The sequence below is a fragment of the Carcharhinus amblyrhynchos genome, chromosome 5 (genome assembly GCF_965287045.1).
Source record: "Carcharhinus amblyrhynchos chromosome 5, sCarAmb.v2.hapA, whole genome shotgun sequence".
Classification (NCBI taxonomy): domain Eukaryota; kingdom Metazoa; phylum Chordata; class Chondrichthyes; order Carcharhiniformes; family Carcharhinidae; genus Carcharhinus; species Carcharhinus amblyrhynchos.
In genome coordinates, this window is record NC_137328.1 from 30866212 (window position 1) to 30881568 (window position 15357).

The following is a 15357-nucleotide window of genomic DNA, read 5'->3' on the forward strand; positions in this document are numbered from 1 at the left end:
GAACCTGGATGATCCAAGATGTTCTCAGAGGAAAATTTGAGAATATCCAGCCTCCTATTTATTGTAAGAAGTGTGAATACTAAGTCTCGCAATGTGCCTGAAATATGTCAGAAATGTTGATCTGAATTATGTTGGTGAGGGTCAGTGTTTCCAAGCAGCAAATCTTGGCCCATCCACTTAATTTTGAGTGCAACATCTCAGCAACTGAACACTTAATAAAATCAAAATACTCTCAGTCCATTAGCTTAATCGAAAGAGGCAATCCATCTCGAAGTTTGGAGAATGTCTGTCGTTGGGCTAACTCTCAGCAAAAAGCAAATCCAAATCATTCAGAGCACCACGACCATGCCATCTTTTTAACAAGGCAAGATTTCGGTCCGGCGGGTATGCAAGGTACTGTATAAGACTACTGACAGGTATGGTGAATACAGCTATAAGAATTACAGTCCAGTTCAAAAAAAAATGCTATTATTGACCATTCCTTTTAAATGAAAAATGAAGAAATCACATTTCTTTCACCCAGAGTCATAAGCAAAACTAAATCTATGCCTATCAAGACAGAATCTGATCCCAAAGTGACAGGACTGATTAGGTGCATTGGCCATACTAAATTCTCCTTCAGTGTTCCTGAAGAGGTGCTGGAATGTGGCAACCAGGGGATTTTCACTGTAACTTCATTGCAGTGTTAATGTAAAGCCTACTAATGAAAAAAAGAAAATGACAGAATTGGTCTGATAATGGCAATCATAGAATCAGAGAAATCTTATGGTTCAGAAGGAGGCCATTCAGCCCATCAAGTTTGCACCGACCACAATCCTACCCAGGCCCTATTGCCATGTCGCCATTACCCTGCTAATCCCCTGACATGAGGGTCAATTTAAGCATGGCCGACCAACCTAACCCGCACTTGTTTGGACTGTGGGAGGAAACGTGAGCACCTGGAGGAAACCCACACAGACACGGGGAGAATGCGCAAACTCCACACAGACAGTGACCTGAGGCTAGAATTGAACCTGGATCCCTGGTGTTGTGAGGCAGCAGTGCTAACCACCGTGCCACCTTGCCACCACAAAATTCGGGGAGAATTTTACAGCTACCTGTCAGCAAATTTGAAAGTGAGGTAGACTCGTAAAATGTAATATCTAACCTGCCTGCTTCCTACTGACAATACCTGATCTGTCTCCTATTTTACATGGAGATGATAGAAGCATTAGCTGGCCCATCCACCTTTGGGCCTATTGATCAAGGCCCTTAAGTAGCCAATTAATGATCACCTAAATCATTCCACCTCTGCCTTTATTTTACCAACTAAGCATGCAATCTTTCAGCAGCCTGGCTAGTATCAGGTAAAGTGGATGTGTACCTCCCTTATGAAGCCCTGTAGCCATCAGAGGCATCGCCCTAGGGACATAACCCCCTTTAACCAACAACAACCCGCACCCCCGTCATTGATGACAGAACTTTGTTGCAGTAATGGCAGGATGTGGTCACCATAACGCCACGACCTGGTCAGCATAACACCGGGTCACCATAACTCCAAGACCTGATCATCATGATGCCACGACCTGGTCACCATAACGCGGGGACCTGGTCGCCATAACTCCAGGACCTGGCCCCTGTAACGCCGGGACCTGGCTTCTATTACAGAAGGACCAGGTCACTAAAATGTCAGGATCTGATTGCTAGAATACCAGGCCTGGGTCACTAGAATGTCAGGATCAGGTTGCTAGAATGCAGGACTGGGTCGCTAGAATGCCTGGACCTGGTCACCATAATGACAAGACTTTTTCATCATGATGACAGGAGAACTGGACCAAGCTCTATGATGTCAGGATATAGATCTGTCATGAAAGGACATAAACAACTGCAGGACTTTGATCATTGGGATGTTGTCAGGGCAGGCCCACATGCAACTCTAGTGTCTCACTGCGTGATTGACTTTTCGTGCTCCCAGAAGAAGAAGGCCTATCACCCACAAGCCAAGAACAAATTAGAGGAAAGAAAATAATTAGGAATTTAAGGGCAGTGTGGCTGCGGTAGAGTATGAGCAGCAAATGGGGAGAGAGAGCTAGCAGCAATTCAAGAGTAATGAGTACTATGGATAACATATTTGAGATTGAGTAATGAAAGTGAATGTCCTAGGGTAATAAAATTCAGTTGATGTTAATGAGTGTACCAATAAGGAATAATTCTAATGAATGAATTTGGTGGCAGGAGGGGCATTTCAACAAATGGGAGGTCACCACGTTCTTATCTCCACGCTGATCAAGTCAGCGAGTCCATGGAAAACCACCCGTCCCTCAAACCCCCGGCAATTGTGCCCCTTCAGTAGGCAATTATTGCGTACATAAGGGCCTCATTCCATTCTGATGGCATTAACTCAGCAGCAGATGTGGGGGCTTGTTGTGTGAATAGCAAAGTAATCAACTCAGGCGTGTTCATGTGCAGGTTCCAAGGGTTTTTGGTCTTGGTGAAAGGCCTACTACTGACCTGTTAAATAGCAAGTAACAGTTAATTTGGCCAGCATTCTTGAAAAGAGGTGATATGGGGCTTCCACTGGCTTTGCAGCTGGTGGCTGAGATCCCCCTCACTTCCATTCAATGCCTAAGTGGGAGGAAGGTAGTGGTCATAAGTGTTGAGAAAAGCTGGGATAGATCATGAATACTGGGGAATTAAGGAGAGAGTGAAATGCTTGGATGGTGGCCACTGGGCACAGGGAAGTCTGCATTATGCTGACACTATACAGATAGAAACCAATTTGCATTTTTTAATACAAATCAAAATGCTGCAGATGCTCAAAATCTGAAATAAAAATAAATTCTGGAAATGCTCAGCAAATCAGGCAGCATCTGTGGAGAGAGGTAACACTTCAGGTCAATATCATCATATATACCTTCATCAGACTCTTATCATCAGCTTGAAACCTTAACTCCAGCTAGAATTTTCTGATCCACCCCTAGCAGCTGGTTTATCCGTGGAAGATGTGGCGAGCCATTGGCTGCCAGTTAGATCTTCTGGTCCTGCAAAAGTTTACAGGCTTTTGCATGGATTGCCCACCCCACCACCAGGTAACTTGCCGGGGTGGAGGGTCAACTTTAGTGGGACAGGAAGATCCCACCTTCTGTGTCTCTCTCTGATCTCCTCAACACTTGCAGGATTTTCTGATTTTATTTCTGCAATTTTAAAAATTCATTTGGAGGACATGTGTTGACTTTATGGGTGGTTTGCCTTTTTAACCAAACCGCTACAAACCACAGAGGGGGAAGATTCTCCCACAATGCTGTTAGGTAGTGAGTTCCAGGAATTTCAGCTGGTGGTCATTACCTTGGTAATGGACAGCTGGAGTATAGTGCTCTGGATCGTATTGGCACCAAACAATTGAAGATGAACACTGGATTAGACTTCCACTGACAGTGAGAGAAAAATCCAGATTACGTTTCATTTTACATGGACTCATGTTCCATTCTTTTGAACTATCCTGTCAGTTTTTTTTGTTATTAACTTGCACTGTTGTTGGTTTTCTTTCTCTTAATAACCATCTGCAGGGTATGCTCCAGTGACTGGAATGTGCCACCCAGTTCGAAGTTGTACCCTAAACCACGAGGATGGCTTCTCTTCAGCGTTTGTGGTTGCTCATGAGACTGGACATGTGTAAGTTCTAAACAGTCACATAATAAACCAGCCTTTTGGAGTTCATGTCACCTCCAAACCTAGTAAAGCTAATCACTTTGTTCACAATTCACTGGGAGTAAATAGGCTTTGAGCTAAATGGGCTGCATGATTCATTGCTGTTCATTCTGTTTGCTGTCTCTGTTTCTTGTGGGACAGTGATCTCCCTGCCATCATTTACATTGATATCAATATATAGAATTATTTCCTCTACAGACCCACACAAGCCTCTCTTATATTGATTACTAAATCCATTCCAGCTGGAGGGTACAGAAATTGGTCACCCTCTTAATAAAGAAACAACCAAGAATTTGCACTTATAAAGAGCTTACCATTTCCTCAGGGCACTAAGAACATTTCAGACACGGGCTGTGGAGAAACAGTACGTGAGTGGCTCTAATTCAATATCTTTTTTTAAAGAATTGACACAAACACAATATACACAATAGATCTCCTTCCAGACTATATAATTCCATGACCACATTTCAATTGTGATCACTGTTATTTTGCTTGGAAATATGGCACAAACACAACAAAGAATGGCTAAATAATCTGTTTTGACTGGAGTTTATCAAGAGCAAAAACTTGACTTGGGCACTGAAGAATGCCCTTCTTTTCTTTGAATAGTGTAATTGTGCAGGATTTTCATCATCGAGGTGGGTAGCAGGAGTCCTGGAAATTCCTGGCATGGTCTGTCCGCCTCTTGAGAACCTGCCCTTAAGAATGAGGTTTTCACTATGGAGGGGTGAGCGTTAGTTGGTGTTGACTGTGTTCAGGCCAGTTGACCTGGAAAAGGTTCAGAGACAGCCAGCCACAGGAGGTGAGCTGTTTGTTAGCGGGATTTTCAACGAGATGACAATTAGACTCAGGAAACCAACGTCACAGTACAAAAGGTAAAAATTTATTAAAAACCCATGATCAATGGGAGAAATTATCTCGATGGTCACAAATACAGAATACCTGGACCTCTTGACAAGTTCTGAGTTTATCAGTAAAAAATAAGAACAATTATACATTTTCTTTATCAGAATTCTCTGTCCTTCATTAGTTTAAAATTAATTTCATTTAGTATACAAATCTGTCAGTAACTCAGCCTGCTGCATTACACCTCCTAGTATAATGGTATCTTATTCGTCCACTAAATCTGGACGCTAACTCCCTTCTTGGCTAAAGCTACTTTCCTGTTGCCAGATCACGCTTGACGCTGCCATAAAGGTCAAAGTGGATGTTCCCACTGGCTCACGACCAAGCTGAATAAACGTGTGTTCCTGCGTCTAGGAGTTATCTATTCTGCATCTGGGCAGTGACTGAATCTATTAATTATGTTGCAAAATCTGTTCCTCATAAGAAACTTCCTGATATGAATTCTGCTAACTAAGAAGGGTATCAAGGTAATTACAGGACGGTGAGCCTCACTCCCCCTTGGAAATAAAATGGACATACTAGTGAGAGGCAACATGGTTTTGTGAAGGGGAGGTCGTGTTTCACTAACTTGATTAAGTTTTTCGAAGAAGTGACAAAGGTAATTGATGAGGATAGGGCAGTGCTATGTTGTCTACATGGATTTCAGGTAGGCCTTTGACAAGGTCCCCCATAGCAGACTAGTACAGAAGGTGAAATCACTTGGGATCAGAGTTGAGTTGGCAAGATGGATACAGAACTGGCTCAGTTATAGAAGACCAAGGGTAGCAGTGGAAGGGTGCGTTTCGGAATGGGGGCTGTGACTAGTGGCGTTCCTTAGAGATCTTTGCTGTTTGTAATATATATATATAAATGGTTTGAAGGAAAATACGACTGGTTTGATTAGTAAGTTTGTGGACGACACTAAGGTTGGTGGAATTGCGGATAGCGATGAGGACCATCAGAAGATACAGTAGGATATAGATCAGCTGGAGACTTGGACAGAGAAATGACAGATGGAGTTTAATCTGGACAAATGTAAAGTAATGCATTTTAGAAGTTTAATACAGTTGGGAAATATACAGTAAATGGCAGAACCCTTCAGAGTTTTGTTAGGCAGAGGGATCTGGGTATACAGGTACACAGGTCACTTAAAGTGCAACACAGGAGGAGAACATAGTCAAGAAGGCATACAGCATGCTTGTCTTCATCGACTGGGGCATTGAATTTAAAAATTGGTAAGTCATGTTGCAACTTTATAGAACGTTAATTAGGCTGCACTTGGAATATAATGTTCAATTCTGGTGGCCACACTACCAGAAGGATGTGGAGGCTTTAGAGAGGGTACAGAAAAGATTTACCAGGATGTTGCCTGGTATAGAGGGCATTAGCTGTGAGGAGAGGTTGGAGAAACTTGGTTTGTTCTCACTGGAATGACGGAGATTGAGGGGCGGCCTGATAGAAGTCTACAAGATTATGAAGGTCTTGGACAGAGTGGATAGTTAGAAGCTTTTCCTCAGTGTGGAAGAGTCAATCACTGGGGGGCATAAGTTTAAAGTGTGAGGGGCAAGATTTAAAGGAGGTGTACAAGGCAAGATTTTTACACAGAAGTGTTGCTGCCTGGAACTCACTGCCAGAGGATGTTAATTGATTGATTTGATAGGGCTAAAATAAAGAGGAGATTTCTTTTAAGACAGTTATCAATAAATGACCGTTTTCTTTCAGAGGGTTTTTCACACATCCTGCATTATTACAGAGCTCATTGCTTCTCTGCAGTGTATAATGAATGGGCATGGAAATGCCGTAGTTTGACATGGGGCCATGAGGTGCCTGAATGGGTGGGAGCATACCTTGATTTGTGGACATGAGTAGGAGCTTTTGAGTCTTGCTATCAAAAGTTTCCCTCATGCAGACCATGGTTCATGATAGTTCGGAGGTGTAAACCACAACTTTTTAAAGGGCTCCTGAGTCGACCCAACTGGATGAAAATGCAGGCCGATTGGATCTATTACATGGCACCTGAGGAGCTAATGGGTCTTGGTTAAGAAAGCATCATTTTATTAATATAAATTCCTATCCAGTTTCCAGCAAGCACAGAGTTATTACATTCAGTTGAATTAAATTTAATCAAGCAAGCTTCCAGAATTCACCATTATTTAGTTCATATGCCAACCTTGGAGATTTGACTTGAGTCACTCATCCTCGCCACTTCAGTGCTTGGTTCATGCAGTTTTGATCATTTGCATTTGTCATTGTCTTTTAAATCTATAATCCCGTTGCAAACAAATTAAAAAATCCATGAACGGGGGATCTATTTTTCATTGAGTATTAAGTGCCAAAGAAAATCAACATTCCAGTGATGCATTGCGCTGGATTCTCCAACCTCGCCTGCAGCTTGGATTCTCCAACCTTGCCTGCAGCTTGGATTCTCCGGTCTTGCTGCTGCGAATGGAGTTTTAGTTGAGCACCAAATTCTCCATTCTCACTGGCAACAGTAGTGGGGCATGCAAGACCGGAGAATTCTGGCTATCATCTTTCAGATGAGATATTGAGAAAGGCGAAGGCCTAGCGGTATTATCCAGCAACTCAGCTAATATTTGGGGAATCCGGCTTTGAATCCCGCAGCCGGTGGTTCAAATATCTGGATTTAAAAACCTACTGATGACCATGAAACCATTGTCAATTGTCAGAAAAACCCATCTGGTTCTCTAATGTCCTTTAGGAAAGGAAATCAGTTGACCTTACCTGGCCTACATGTGACTCCAGAGCCACAGCAATGTGGATGACTCTCTGAAATGGCCTAGCAAGCCACGCAGTTGTATCAATTGCTACAAAGTCAATTAAAAGGAATTAAATGAGACTGACCACCTGGCATTGACCTAGGCACCAGAAAAGACATTGACAAAAAAAAACCCTGTCGACCTTCCAAAGTCCGCCTTACCAACATCAGGGGTTGGTGCCAAATTTGGGAGAGATGTTTTACAGACTACTCAAGCAAGAGCCTGACATAGCTGTTCTCATGGAATCATACCTTACAAATAACGTCCCAGTTACCACCATTACCATCTGTGGATATGTCCTATTCCACCAGCAGGACAGACCCAGCAGAGATGGTGGCACAGTGGTATACAGTTGGGAGGGAGTTGCCCTGGGAGTCCTCAACATTGACTGTGAACCCCATGAAGTCTCATGGCTTCAGGTCAAACATAGGCAAGGAACGTCTTACTGGCTACCATGTATCGTTCCCCCTTCAGCTGATGAATCAGTACTCCTCCATGTTGAACAATGCTTGGAGGAAGCACTGAGGGAGATAAGGGCACAAGATGTTCTCTGGGTGAGGGATGTCAATGTCCACCACTAAGAATAGCTTGGCAGCAATACTTCTGATCAAGCTGGTTAGGTCCAAAAGGATCTAACTGCAGAACTGGGTCTGTTACAAGGGATAAGGGAACCAATAAGAAAGAAAAACATACTGGACCTCATCTTTACCAATCTGCTAGCTGCAGAGGCATTTATCCACAACAGTACCGGTAATAGTAATCAGCGCACAGTCCTTATGGAGGAGTCCTGCCTTCACATTGAAAATAAACTCCATCATGTTTTGTGGCATTATCACCCTGCACCATGATTTCAAACAGGTCTAGCAATTCAAGACTGGGCATCCCTGAGGCGCTGTGGGCCATCAACAGTAGCAGCACTGTATTCCAATACAATCTGCAACTTCATAGCCCGGCATATCCCCCACTCAAACATTACCATCAAGCCCAGGGATGAACCCTGGTTCAATGGAGAGTGCAGGAGGACATGCCAGGAGCAGCACCAGGTATATCTAAAAATGAGGTGTCAACCTGATGAAGTTACCAAACAGGAACACTTGCATGCCAAACGGCATAAGCAGCAAGTGATAGACAGAGCTAAGCGATCGCATAACCAACAGATCAGGTCTAAGCTCTGCAGATCTGTCACATCCAGTCATGAATGGTGGTGAACAATTAAACAACCCACTGAAGAAGAAGGCTCCTCAAACATCGCCATCCTCGGTGATGGAGGAGGCCACACATCAGCGCAAAAGACAAGGCTGAAGTTTATAAATACTGCAATGAGTAACTCCCCTCCTGACTCCCCAAAGCCTGTCCACCATCTACAAAGCACAAATTAGAAGTGTGATGGAATACTCCTCACTTGTCTGAATGGGTGCATCTCCAACAATATTCAACATGCGACTCAACACTCCAACTATCTACAAGATTCATTGCAGACATTCACCAAAAATGCAGAGATATTTGAATCATTGATAGTCACAGGTGAGGTGCCTGAAGATTGGGGCTGTCTAGCTCTTATGTATACTTGCAGATCAGCTTCTCTCCCAAATGTTATGCTCAGGCATGACTAGGAGCACAGGTCAAAATACACAAATCATAGAAACCCCATAGCACAGAAAAAGGCCATTCAGCCCATTGAGTCTGCACCAACCACAATCCCACCCAGGCTCTACCCCCATATCCCTACATATTTACCCACTAATCCCTCTAACCTACACATCTCAGGACACTAAGGGCAATTTTAGCAAGGCCAATCAACGTAACCTGCACATCTTTGGACTGTGGGAGGAAACACACGCAGACACAAGGAGAATGTATAAACTCCACACACAGTGACCCAAGCCAGGAATTGAACCCAGGTCCCTGGAGCTGTGAAGCAGCAGTGCTAACCACTGTGCTACCGTTCCACCTACAAATATTGACAATTGGAAGAGCAGGAAGCTGTGCCCAGTTTACTGTTCAAATCCAATAGTCAGTGGGGAGTATGACAAGGGAGCGCAGGAAGAAATTAGGAGAAAAGTGAAAAAAAAGGCAAAGAATACCTATGAAATTAAACTTTTAAGGAACATAAAACTAGAGTAAATTATAATATAGGCACATAAATTTAAAAAAGAAAAGTCAGCGTGCAAATAGGACCAATGAGAGATAGACAGGATAAAATCACAACAGCAACAGTGAGATGGCAAATATATTAAATAATTGCTTTGCTTCAAAGGGAGACAGATTAGGTATTATATGAAGATGTGAGAAATCATATAACTGCATTTAGAATAAAGAAGAAAAACATTAAATATACTAATCCAACTCTGGGAGTAAAATCTCTGGTCTGTACTGATAGCATCTGCAAATTTTGAAATAATCAAGAGCAGAGATAGCAGAGACACTATTACACATGTTTAATAAGTTATTAGGAAAGGCACAATGCCAGAGAACATTAGATAGCTAATATTATATTAATATTTAAAAAAGGAAGATAGAACATGTCCAGGGATCTAAAGATCAGTTTGCTTAATACTGATGGTAGAAGATCTAATGGAATCCTTACCCAAAGAAGAAAATGGAAAATTATTATATTTTTATTTATAAATGATTTAATAGGCCACATAGATTTCAAAAAGGAAAGTCTTGCTTGATTATCCTCATTGACTTATTTGAAGAGGCAACAAAGAGAATAGACAAGGGCAATGCAATGATTGCCATTCCCCAGATTTCCTAGAGCCCTTTGATAAAGTGCCACATAGTAGGATTAATGAATAAGATCAGACTGTACCCAGTTAGGGGATAAATAGCTAACGGCTAGATAACTGGTTTCAAGATAAAAAGCAGGAAATAGGGATACAAGGTAGATTACAGAGTGGAAGAAGATGGAAAGTGAGGTTCACAAGGATTAGTGCTATAGTTACCTTTGATCACAATTTATATTAATGACTACATCACAATTTCTCAATGTGCTAATGTCACTAAATTGTTGAGATGCTCAATACTGAAGAGGTTTGCAATAAATTGCAAGAAATCGTCAATAAACAAACAGAATGGGCAAATAATTAACCAATAAATTTCAATAGATACAAATGTATGGTATTACATTAAGGCGTAAATGGGGTAGAGTAGTAAAGGAATCCAGGAGTACAAATATACTAATCATTAAAAAAACATTGACAGAGGCTAATAAGGCTTTCATCAAAGCAAACCAAACACTTCATGCTTGCCTTCATCGGCCAAGACATTGAACTTGAAAATTGGCAAGTCATGTTGCAACTTTATAGAATGTTGGTTAGGCCGCACTTGGAATATAATCGCACTACCAGCAGGATGTGGAGGCATTGGGGAGGGTACAGAAAAGATTTACCAGGATGGTGCCTGGTATGGAGGGCATTAGCTATGAGGAGAGGTTGGAGAAACTTGATTTGTTCTAGCTGGAATGACGGAGGTTGAGGGGTGACCTGACAGAAGTCTACAAGATTACGAGCGGCATTGTAAAGAATGGATAGCTTTTTTTCAGGGCGCAAGAGTCAATTATGAGGGGGCATAGGTTTAAGTGCGAGGGGCAAAGTTTAAAGGAGATGTACGAAGCAAGTTTTTTACATAGAGGGTGGTGAGTGCCTGGAACTCGCTGCCAGGTAAGGTAGTGGAAGCAGATATGATAGTGACTTAAAGAGGTCTGGACAAGTGTATGAATAAGATGAGAATAGAGTGATATGGTCCCCAGAAGGGTAAAGGGTTTTAGTTCAGATGGGCAGCATGATCGGTGCAGGCTTGGAGGTCAAAGGGCCTGTTCCTGTGCTGTAATTTTCTTTGTTCTTTGTTGTTCTAGTGTTTATTTCTAGAATAAAATGTCCAGAGTAGTTGTTATTAAACATGTATCAAACTTTGGTTTAACTGCACTTGGTTGTCGTGTTACAAAAAAGGATATAGAGGACTTAAAAGGATGATTACTAGAAATGCAAGGTTATACCAACTAGGAAAGAATGAGCATACAAGGTCCTTTTTCTTGAATTATGAAAGGCTTGGCTGGAATGATACAGAATGTGTGAAAGAGTAAAAGTAGAAGCCAGCAATATAAGATAGTCACTAAGCAATCAAACAGGGAATCCAGATGACTTCTTGCTACCAGATGGATTGATTGAGATGAATAACATGGATATATTTAAGGGGAAGCCAGATAAGCATGTAAGGGAATTAAGAATTATTGTGGTCAAGTTAAATGAGGAAAGATAAAAAGAGGTTCAAGTAATCTGGGAAATTATAGGCCAGTAAGTTTGACATCAGTAGCAGATAAATTATTGGAAGGAGTACTAAGAGATAGGATCTACAAATATTTGGACAGACAGGGACTTATTAGGGAGAGTCAACATGGCTTTGTGCGTGGTAGGTCATGTTTAACCAATCTATTAGAGTTTTTCGAGGAGGTTACCAGGAAAGTGGTTAAAGGGAAGGCAGTAGATGTTGTCTACATGGACTTCAATAAGGCCTTTAACAAGGTCCCGCGTGGGAGGTTAGTTAGGAATGTTCAGTCGCTAAGTATACATGGAAAGGTAGTAAATTGGATTAGACATTGGCTCAATGGAAGAAGCCAGAGAGTAGTAGTGGAGGATTGCTTCTCTGAGTGGAGGCCTGTGACTAGTGGTGTGCCACAGGGATCAGTGCTGAGTCCATTGTTGTTTGTCATCTATATCATTTATCTGGATGATAATGTGGTGAATTAGATTAGCAAATTTGCTGATGATGCAAAGCGTGGAGGTGTAATGGATGGTGAGGAAGGTTTTCAAAGCTTGCAGAGGGATTTGGACCAACAAGAAAAATGGGCTGAAAAATGGCAGATGGAGTTGAATGCAGACAAGTGTGAGGTATTGCACTTTGGAAGGACAAACCAAGGTAGAACATACAAGGTAAATGGTAGGACACTGAAGAGTGCAGCAGAATCTGGGAATACAGATACATAATTCCCTAAAAGTGGTGTCACAGGTAGATAGGGTTGTAAAGAGTGCTTTTGGTACACCAAAATAACTTTATAAATCAAAGTATTTGGTTGTTCTTTGTATTGAGTATAAGAGTTCGAATGTTATGGTGAGGCTGTATAAGACATTGATGAGGCCGAATTCAAAGTATTGTGTGCAGTTATGGTCACCTAATTACAGGAAGGATATTAATAAAGTTGAAAGACTGCAGAGAAGGTTTACAAGGATGTTGCCGGGACTTGAGAAACTGAGTTACAGTGAAGGGTTGAATAGGTTAGGACTTTATTCCCTGGAGCGTAGAAGAATAGGGGGATATTTGATAGATGTGTATAAAATTATGATGGGTATAGACAGAATGAATGCAAGCAGGCTTTTTCCACTGAGGCTAGGGGAGAAAAAAACAAGAGGACATGGGTTAAGGGTGAAGGGGGAAAAGTTTAAAGGGAATGTTAGGAGGGGCTTCATCACACAGAGAGTGGTGGGAGTGTAGAATGAGCTGCTAGATGAAGTGGTGAATGCTGGCTCACTTTTAACATTTAAGAAAAACTTGGACAGGTACATGGATGTGAGGGGTGTGGAGGGATATGGTCCAGGTGCAGGTCTATACAGAAAAGTGGTTTGGCACAGCCAAGAAGGGCCAAAGGGCCTGTTTCTGTCCTGTAATGTTCTTTGGTTCTATGATTCTCAGTAGTTTTCAGCGGAGGTTAGATACGCACATGGGAGAATGAAGAATTATTCTTGTAGAGATAAATGAGGAAGGATAAGAGAAGGTTCAAGTGAATCATTTCAGTGCTTTATTTTCCATGTAGTTTTGGGTGACAGATTTGGTTAGGGACATAATTCTTTGATTTGTGCTCCCATTGGGTGAGACTGCAGGGGAGAGTTTTTCTGTCCCATCCACTATGGGAATCATAGTGTGGGGGGAGGGGGGAGGTTTGGCAGTGGTGACTGTGGTGACCATGAATGGTCCGCTGATCTCAGGTGGGATTTTCTGGTCTTGAGGCGAGCATGGCCGGAATATCCCGCAGAGTCCCAGAAAATTAACCTGATCTGCTTCTAAATTCAATGAACCTTCTGATGACTGAAAATTGCAAACTCATTTGCTTCCATTGGCTTGATCTGTGATCTCCATCCACCTTGGGCATTTAGAAGAGTGTCCTTCAGCTCTAAATTGACCTCAGGGACCAACCTGAACAAGTATACCGCTACAGTAACTGAATTCATTAGTAAGTGTGTAGAAGACTGTGCTAAAGAAGCAAATCTGTGTGATTCCGTGGGTGGGTGAACAGGGAAATCCACTGCTTGCTGAAATCCAGATCCGAGGCATTCAAGTCTGAGGATCAGTGTTGGGACAGCAACTGTTTACGATTCACATAGATGATTTGGAGTTGGGAACCAAGTGTTGTGTGTCAAAATTGCAGATGACACTAAGATGAGTGGCAGAGCAAAGTGTGCAGAGGTTGCTGAAAGTCTGCAAAGGGATATAGATAGTCTAAGTAAGTGGGCGGAGGTCTGGCAGATGGAGTACAATGTTGGTAAATGTGAGGTCATCCATTTTGGTAGGAATAACAGCAAAATGGACTTTTATTTAAATGGTTAAAAATTGCAGCATGCTGCTGTGCAGAGGGACCTGGGTGTCCTTGTGCAGGAATCACAAGGAGTTAGTTTGTAGGTGCAGCAGGTAATTAAGAAGGCAAATAGAAGTTTGTCCTTTATTGCTAGAGGGATGGAGTTTAAAAACGGTGAGGTTATGTTGCAGCTGTATAAGGTGCTGGTGAGGCCACTGTACTGTACTGTGTACAGTTTTGGTCTCCTTACTTCAGAAAGGATATACTGACACTGGAAGAGGTGCAGAGGAGATTCACTAGGTTGATTCCAGAGTTGAGAGGTTGGCTTATGAGGAGAGACTGAGTAGACTGGGGCTACACTCAGTGGATAAGGGGAGAATCTTATAGAAACATATAAGATTATGAAGGGAATAGATAAGATAGAAGCAGGGAAGTTGTTTCCACTGGCGGGTGAAACTAGAACTAGGGGACATAGCCTCAAAATAAGGGGGAGGAGATTTAGGACTGAGTTGAGGAGGAACTTCTTCACACAAAGAGTGAATTCGCTGCCCAGAGAAGCAGTTGAGGTTACCTCATTGAATGTTTCTAAGGTAAGGATAGATAAATTTTTGTACAGTAATGGAATTAAGGGTTATGGTGAGCGGGTGGGTAAGTGGAGCTGAGTCTACAAAAAGATCAGCCATGATCTTAATGAATGGCGGAGCAGGCTCAAGGGGCCAGATGGCCTACTCCTGCTCCTAGTTCCTACTATTAAGTCAGGTAACGCTGACCTATACAAGAAATCCAGATACGATCTATGGAGATTCATCAAAGATATTAAGAGACAGTACTGGACCAAGTACTAGTTCCAGCCTAGCCACACGAACTCCCACTGACTTTGGGAATGTCTGTAAGACATAACTGGCTACAAGATGAAGGCGTGTAGAATTGCCAATGCACCCCTCCTCCATGAGCTCAACAGATTCTATGCCCGTTTTAAGTAAGAGGTCAGTGAGAGCACGCGTTCGGCCCCAGAAGCCTCAGCCAAATCAGCATCTGAGGTCACCATCACAGACGTCAGATTGGCCTTCTTGAGAGATAAACCAAGGAAAGCAACTCACCCAAATGGGGTACCCGGATGAGTACTCATTCTGCATGTCCCAGTTAGAGGGAGTATTCACAGACAACTTTAACCTCTCCTTACTCCAATCTGAGGTCCCTATCTGCTTCATTGAATCACAGAATCCCTACAGTATAGAATTCCCACAGCATTGAAAAAGGCTAGACGACCCATTGCGTCTGTACCGACCATAATCCCTCCCAGGCCCTACCCCCATATCCTTACATATTTACCCACTAATCCCTCTAACCTATGCATCTCACGACACTAAGGGCAATTTTAGCATGGCCAATCAACTTAACCTGCACATCTTTGGACTGTGGGAGGAAACCAGAGTACCC

General features: G+C 42.5%; 1 protein-coding gene across 1 annotated transcript in view; it reads left to right on the forward strand.

The window, feature by feature from the left end:
- Positions 1–15357, forward strand: part of LOC145342937 (A disintegrin and metalloproteinase with thrombospondin motifs 3-like) — a 286375-nt gene that overhangs the window by 190064 nt on the left and 80954 nt on the right. Inside the window, exons 7-8 of the mRNA XM_080188573.1 lie at positions 237–393; positions 3546–3651. Of these exons, the coding sequence (XP_080044699.1) occupies positions 237–393; positions 3546–3651 (263 nt within the window). The remainder of the gene's footprint in view (positions 1–236; positions 394–3545; positions 3652–15357) is intronic.